The sequence below is a fragment of the Poromitra crassiceps genome (genome assembly GCF_964638095.1).
Source record: "Poromitra crassiceps genome assembly, chromosome: 13".
NCBI classification, from domain to species: domain Eukaryota; kingdom Metazoa; phylum Chordata; class Actinopteri; order Beryciformes; family Melamphaidae; genus Poromitra; species Poromitra crassiceps.
In genome coordinates, this window is record NC_139644.1 from 6,574,730 (window position 1) to 6,582,811 (window position 8,082).

Genomic DNA, 8,082 nt, shown 5'->3' on the forward strand with positions numbered 1-8,082 from the left:
TTATACTACAACCTGCTGCATCATGTCCAGGCTTATACTCCAACCTGCTGCATCATGTCCAGGCTTATACTACAACCTGCTGCATCATGTCCAGGCTTATACTCCAACCTGCTGCATCATGTCCAGGCTTATACTACAACCTGCTGCATCATGTCCAGACTTATACTCCAACCTGCTGCATCATGTCCAGGCTTATACTACAACCTGCTGCATCATGTCCAGGCTTATACTCCAACCTGCTGCATCATGTCCAGGCTTATACTACAACCTGCTGCATCATGTCCAGGCTTATACTACAACCTGCTGCATCATGTCCAGGCTTATACTACAACCTGCTGCATCATGTCCAGGCTTATACTACAACCTGCTGCATCATGTCCAGGCTTATACTACAACCTGCTGCATCATGTCCAGGCTTATACTACAACCTGCTGCATCATGTCCAGGCTTATACTACAACCTGCTGCATCATGTCCAGGCTTATACTACAACCTGCTGCATCATGTCCAGGCTTATACTACAACCTGCTGCATCATGTCCAGGCTTATACTACAACCTGCTGCATCATGTCCAGGCTTATACTACAACCTGCTGCATCATGTCCAGGTTTATACTACAACCTGCTGCATCATGTCCAGGCTTATACTACAACCTGCTGCATCATGTCCAGGCTTATACTCCAACCTGCTGCATCATGTCCAGGCTTATACTACAACCTGCTGCATCATGTCCAGGCTTATACTACAACCTGCTGCATCATGTCCAGGCTTATACTACAACCTGCTGCATCATGTCCAGGCTTATACTCCAACCTGCTGCATCATGTCCAGGCTTATACTACAACCTGCTGCATCATGTCCAGGCTTATACTACAACCTGCTGCATCATGTCCAGGCTTATACTACAACCTGCTGCATCATGTCCAGGCTTATACTACAACCTGCTGTCATTGTGTTACTTATGGATGGAATTATAGTGAAATAATTATTTCTCTTTTTGCTGGGGACCCCCTGAAGGACCCCCGACCCCACTTTGAGAACCACTGGCTACTTCGAATAGCCTCCTTATTTAGTCCCATTATAAGTATACTTACAACTACATTTTAATAGCCTCCTTATTTAGTCCCATTATAAGTATATACTTACAACAAGGGTGGGAATTTCGTCATTTTAGGGCTGAGGCCATCTGGCACAAAGGCCATCGCTCTATTGACATCATGAAGAGCGAGTTCTTTATTTGGGTTGTGAACTCAGACCCTGGTCTGGACATGGCTCTAGTCTAGTCTAGTCTAGTCTAGTCTGGCTCGCCCAAACCCAGAGCTGAACCTGACTCCAGTATTTGACCTAAATTCTACTGAGTGTTGTGCAAATATGTGAATGACAGACAGACAGACAGACAGCATCATGTGATTTCAAACGCGTTCTCTTTCCTTTCACATGCTTGTCATGGCTGAAGATGAGCCTGAGGCTTGCTGAACATCATGGAGGCTCTGATCCAGGCCTGACCTCTGACCTGTGTCAGCAGGATCACATTGAGCCTCTCCACCAGGCTAGATCACATCTAAACATACTAAACATCATAATTTGAGGCGTGGGGTGGCTGTAGCTCAGGAGGTAGAGAGGGTCGTCCACTAATCGCTTTGGATAAAATAGGTCGGTGGTTCGATTCCCAGCTCCTCCAGTCTGCATATCAAAGTGTCCTTGGGAAAGACCCAAATTGCTCCCGTTGATTTGCCAGCATTTATATAGCGATTTTATCCAAAGCACTTTACAGTAGGCTACCTGCCGCCATCTGTGTGTGAATGGGTGAATGTAGCCTACCTACTGACTGCAAAGTGCCTTGGATAAAAGCGCTATATAAATGCAGGCCATTTACCATTAATCAGATCAGATCAGAGGTTTCAGGGGGAAATGTTTCAAAAGTGTAGCCTACTACTTTTTTGTTGTTTATCAACGTCTCTCTCTCTCTCTCTCTCTCTCTCTCTCTCTCTCTCTCTCTCTCTCTTAAATCTTTTTTGAAAATCAGACAAATATAGGCTACATTAGAACAGACATGTGCTGATCAAAAAACCGTATACAGATGGACATAGGAATGATAATACAGATTAGCCTACTGTAGAAAATCATATCTCTCTCCCTCTCCCTCTCTCTCTCTCTCTCTGTGTGTGTGTGTGTGTGTGTGTGTGTGTGTGTGTGTGTGTGTGTGTGTGTGTGTGTGTGTGTGTGTGTGTGTGTGCGTGCGTGCGTGCGTGCGCGTGCGCGCGTGTGTGTGTGTGTGTGTGTGTGTGTGTGTGTGTGTGTGTGTGTGTGTGTGTGACGTCAGCAGCAGGGGGGTTGCTTGTTGTGTGTTTTCTCTGCAGCTTCATTCTCCGTCGGGACAGCAGAGAGAGAGGACAGAGCAGCGCGCTTCACACGGGATATTTTACTTCACTGCGTGTTTTCATTCATTCTGTTTTGGATTGATTTCTTCTCTACACGGTGATCAGATCATGCCGCCTGTTCGAGGAGGTGCAGCGCTGACAGGTGAGATTCTTTATTTTAGCCAAATAAACGCTCTGTTTGTGTTTGACTCTCTGGAGGCTGGAAGCTCGTTTCAACACGCAGATCTCGCCGCCGACAGCCAGGCTCAAAGAAAAGAAATGCAACTCTATCAGAAAGAATTCTGATTTCGAATCGGTTGTTGTTTTATTCTTTTCGTTGTTTTATTCTTTTCGTTGTTGTTGTGAGTAGTGCTGTGTTTCTTTTTGGCGTCAACGTCACTTTCCTCACTTTAATGTCACAATAAGCTGCTTCGCTAGCTCGGTTATAAAGTGCCTTTTTTTTAGGTAGCGTTAACTAGTTAGCTGACGACCTCAGCTACCTAGCAGGAACCCGAACAGAACAGGCGTTGCAGGATTTCTCTGGCTGTTTCATTCTAGTCTTTCCAGTTCTGCACGGCGGCGGCGGGATCCACCTGGAAAAAACAACACGCACAGCTGCTCACAATGTCTGCCCCGCAGTTACAATGGCTCCCCATTCATCCAAAGCGTGCCAACTGCCTTTAACCCTGTAAGACCCACGGTTGTAATATTACAACATTTGTATTTTATTAAAAAAAGGGTATAAATCATTTGTTTTCTTGTTCTTTTTTCACCTAAACATCATCATTGGATCCTATTGTTTAGTCTTGCAATGCTATTGGCCAGGATATTTGCATATAAGTACCCCCCACAGGGCCAGGACACATCACAACTTCAAAATTGTTGACGGAGCAACAACTCTCTTTTTCACTGGACGGAATTCCTCACAAAGAAGTAAGTAAAATGCCTGTTATATTTTTTTGGGTGATCATTAGAATGTCTAGAACATGTACATATGTTATTATTGTGAAACATATCCACCAAATGTAAATTAGAGCATGTTTTATAGAGGTTGCTATTTTACAACGGTGGGGCAGTGTGGTAGCAAATATCCAGGTGGTACTGTTAGTTTACATACCTGGCTAAGGGGAGTCTTATAGTTTTCACAATACATTTATACAGTTATATGTGTATTTTCCCCACATTGCATACCTAAATATATATATAGTGTAGGCTATATGTGCATTTTTACTTTAATTTCTAATTTCCAATAATATTTGTAACCAATTGTACTCAAAGACAAATATACTGCATAAAATGTAATTGCTTACAATGTTTTAGTAATCACTTTCAACAGATCAGTTCGTACTTCTGTTTGTAATCATGTTTTAGTTGGTTTAAGTTAGTTCCTGGAGGATTCCATGTGGTAATTGTTCATGTGGGGGTTGCACACATAGGACCATCATCATTGTTCATGTGAGGGCTGGTGGGGGTTGCCCACTTAGGACCATCATCCCTTTGTGAGGATAAGCAAAGCACAATAGGTTGGCCAGACAGTATTGTGTGACTTGTGAAATGTGTACTGCAGTGAGATGTGTAAACACTACTAATGTACTAAAGTTATTTCTTTATTTTCATTTCAGAATGCCACAAGCAAGGAGAGAGCCTCGCTTCATTGCAAGATACAAGATACAAGATGCACTGGATATGGTACTGAATGTAGAGAGTGATGTGGATATCGACTTCACTGAAACTGATGAAGAGTCAGATGAAGAGGCCTGTGGAGAGGAGTCAAAAGAAAACCAACCACCCAGTGAACCCACTAACTGCCCAGTAGATGCAGACATTCAGCCGCCCCAACCGGCCAAACACTTCAGCTCAGAAGAGACAACTGGAAGAGAGTCCAAACCGCGCTCCACCCAAGGCACCACGTCAACACCTGCCATCGGATGTGCGCCAGGACCAAGTTGGCCATCTCCCACGAAAGACACAGAGAGGGCGCTGCAGGAATGGTGGCTGTTCAGGGTACACCAACTTACTATGCCACAAGTGTGATGTTCGTCTGTGTATTTCAGGTCACAGGAACTGTTTCTGGGACTATCACTGCAAATAAGCGTAAGCAATTGATTGTAAATGGTGTTCAAAGTGATTTGCAGTCACTTGGAGTATGAGAGGGGGGTGCCTGTTACATTTTGCGGAGTAATTAGGTAATTAGGTTTCTTTAGTACATTTATTGTATGTATTGTTTTCATTTTGTTGTTCTTTTAATAAAATCACAATTCTTAAAAATATGGCTTACATTGATGTTATTATTCATAATGTATACTGTTCTGAGGCCAAATATTATTCATAATGTATACTGTTCTGAGGCCAAATAATAAACCATAACCATATAAATTAACCCTCACGTTGTTTTAATGAAGTATATATACATTTGCCATGTTATTCTGACAATGAGTAAAAATGGCCTATAGGAAATTCTGCTACCCGATTGACCCTACGTTGTGATATTACAACATTTGCATAAAACCTTACAAAAACTTTTTTTTTTTTTAAACACTATATTTTCTTCTCCAAAGTACTCCTACAACACCATCAGAAAGGTTGAATAATTTTTTTTGCAAGTAGAAATATATCCGGGTCTTACAGGGTTAAACGGCTCACAATCAGCACGCTCTCTTTCACAGTCAAATTAGCGCTATTAAGCGGTATATCTCATGAATGTTCCCGTTTGTCCGCCAGTCCCTTTCTTCAAATCATTGTTTTGATGTCCTTATAAAACTACTCATGCACAACTTTAACATTGATTTTTTTCCCCCCTAATTCTTCTGGAATCAGCGAAAATGCTCAAATGTAATCAAGTCGCCTATTTGGATTGATAAAAAGGTCATTAAAACTTAAAAGTCATTTAATTTAGCCGAAGCTAGAAGTCATCTCAAAATTGCCGGGCCCAGCTTGATACACTTTCTTCCAGAATCTACAGTCTCACTCTGTCCACGTAGGCTAACAAGCAGACATGCTGAGGATTACTGTGTTAGTGATTCATTCCCGTGTGTAAGCTGACTGGAAACAAATGAACCTTTGAGGACTTACCAGAGACTGCCTTATGTGAATATCTCTGAATTATTGGCCTGTGATTTTGAAATCATTTGTCCTTAAAGTGTGTGAAAATACAACAGAGTGGCGACCCCTGCGTAATGTGATGACTTAGCTTTGCGTTGTGTTGCTGCGATGCCAAGTCTCTGCTAATTACTGACAGACCCATGCCTTTGTTCAAATAGCTGACTCATGTTTTCCTCTCCTCTGTCCCCCCCTCCCCTCCACTCCTCTCCAGGTCCTCGGTGACTGCAGCTGACTGTCTGTCTGTCCCCGGTCCCTTTGAAGTGGAGTCAGAGGTGTGAACTGCTCTGCAGCCAAACGGACTCGTCCCCACTGTGCTGCTGCCAAGGAGCCAGAAATCAACAACCTCCAAGGACAGAGAATCAGCCTGACAGCAGTTTCAGCTTCACTAAACCCAGGAAAACTCGTTTCCAAGGACCAAAGATCCTGCCAAAGGAGATTATTGAACCTATAAACCTTTAGAAGGGGCTACTGCGCTCCAACTTGACAGTGACAAACACCATACAGCAGCAAGCAGCCATGGGGAACCAGCTAACAGAAATCGCCCCCAGCACGCCCTTCCTGCCCAACTTCCAGCCCATGCACCTGGTGGTCATCGGTCTGGACTGTGCGGGGAAAACCTCCCTCCTCTATAGACTCAAGCTGCGCGAGTTTGTCGAGACCATCCCCACCAAAGGCTTCAACATGGAGCGCATCAAGGTGTCCATGGGGAACTCCAAAGCCAGCTCCACCACCTTCCAGGTGTGGGACGTGGGCGGGCAGGACAAGCTGCGGCCCCTGTGGAAGTCGTACACGCGGCGGACGGACGGCCTGGTGTTCGTGGTGGACGCGGCCGAGCCCGAGCGCATGGAGGAGGCCAAGGTGGAGCTGCACCGGATCGCCCGCTCGGCGGAGAACCAGGGCGTGCCGGTGCTGGTTCTGGCCAACAAGCAGGACCTGGACGGAGCCATGTCGGCGTTAGAGGTACTTTGCTTTACATGTCTGGGGGGTTTTGCTGATGCTCTGAATTAGAGGGATGCTGAAATGAGTGCAGCTATACGCACTCTGTAAGAGTCACATCATCAGCGAAGAATATTCGTACATTTTGGCCTGGTTTGTGTGACTAACATCCCCCTTTCCGTTCTCTTCCTGTGTGTGTCTCAGGTGGAGAAGGTGCTGGGCCTCCATGAGCTGAGCTCGTCCACGCTGCTCCACACGCAGGGCTGCTCGGCGCTGGACGGCCAGGGCCTGCAGGCCGGCCTGGAGAAGCTCTACGACATGGTCCTCAAGAGGAAGAAGATGCTCCGCCACAGCAGGAAGAAGAGATGAACGCCACGAGGAGGAGGGACGCTCAGCAGTTGTTTGTTGTCTGAACAGATACTTGCCCGAGGAGGAACTTGACTTGAAGGCTCCTGTGGGGGACACTTTTTTGGGGACATTGGTGATCATGGGAAGCACTGAGTCGGTGACTCAAGACCGAGTTGGGATGTTTCCAACCGATTTCAAGCTTAAGCTCCGGATTCTGTCCTGCGGCCGTGCCACGGTGCTACTACCTGCCTGCGTCCTCTACTACTTCCTTTGGGATTTTTCAGCACCCTTCCTTCTCCGCCTCGTCCTCCATCCTCGGTGGAGAGAGCGAGGGTGGGATTGTTCAGAGAGACATGTCTGTGCAATACGTTAAACACAGCACACTGGTGCACTCACTCCAACATTGAAGGATATTTTCATACCGTTGCGTTTCTTTTGCCACATCTACTTGACATGACAAACTGTAGTGCCAACAGCAAAGCGTAGTCTGTTCCTATGGCATATGGCCATTCCTTTTCACCCAGTTTAAATGTTACACTTTGCTAAGAGTCTTCATGTTGCATGGATGTTCACCCAAATACCCGCTTGGGAATATTAAGACGACACTTTTGTGGATCAAAAGAGGACTATTGTTATTGTTACTTATTCCGGGTCAAAATGTGCCCGATGTTAAGTTAGGTTTGTCATCGGGACTAGAGCAGAGACGTGCCATGATAACATCAGTAGCTGCTAGATCTACTCATGCAAGTTCAAATTGTTCAAATTGTTTTTCACTCTTCACCACTGTTTGCTTGTCACAGTTCAGTGTTTTTTTTTTGTTTTTTTTGCGGGGAGACTGACTGGTCGGTCGGTAGGTGAAGTTACTACAAAGAGTTGTTTTTACATTGTGTACATACGTTTTTGTAAAACAAAAGCAAGTGAATAAATTATTGGACAACTTTGGCATTATCTTGTCCTGGAAAACGGTTTTCTTTATTTGATGTGTTGCCTTGTTGTTTTATTTGCACTAGATCTGAACAATTAATTGGAAGAAGAAGAACAAGAAGAAGAAAATAATCCAAACTGAAACATGAACTTTCCAAATCACAGACTGCAATTAATTGCGTCAGAGAGGTTGGTCCAAAATGGATTTCTGAACAACTCTGCACACTGAATTAAAAAAAAATCAAATTATATATACCGGTATATAAAAAAATAGAAGAAAAACTTTTTTGGTCAGGGTCAAGGTCTTTCAGCCCTAATTTGCACCACATCTGGCCTTGAACATCTGATAATCTGGCTATGCTATGCTGTAGGAATCTGCTTCACAATCCACAGGGGCCTCTGGGAGAACAGAA

General features: G+C 44.7%; 1 protein-coding gene across 1 annotated transcript; it reads left to right on the forward strand.

Annotated features, from left to right (window-relative positions):
* The first annotated feature begins 2,380 nt into the window (after window positions 1-2,380).
* Window positions 2,381-7,629, forward strand: LOC310787619 (ADP-ribosylation factor-like protein 4D). The gene is made up of 3 exons (XM_083649097.1): window positions 2,381-2,522; window positions 5,673-6,421; window positions 6,602-7,629. Exons 2-3 carry the CDS (start codon window positions 5,978-5,980, stop codon window positions 6,764-6,766), a joined length of 609 nt encoding a protein of 202 aa, XP_083505223.1. The 5' UTR covers window positions 2,381-2,522; window positions 5,673-5,977; the 3' UTR covers window positions 6,767-7,629.
* Window positions 7,630-8,082: the final 453 nt, after the last annotated feature.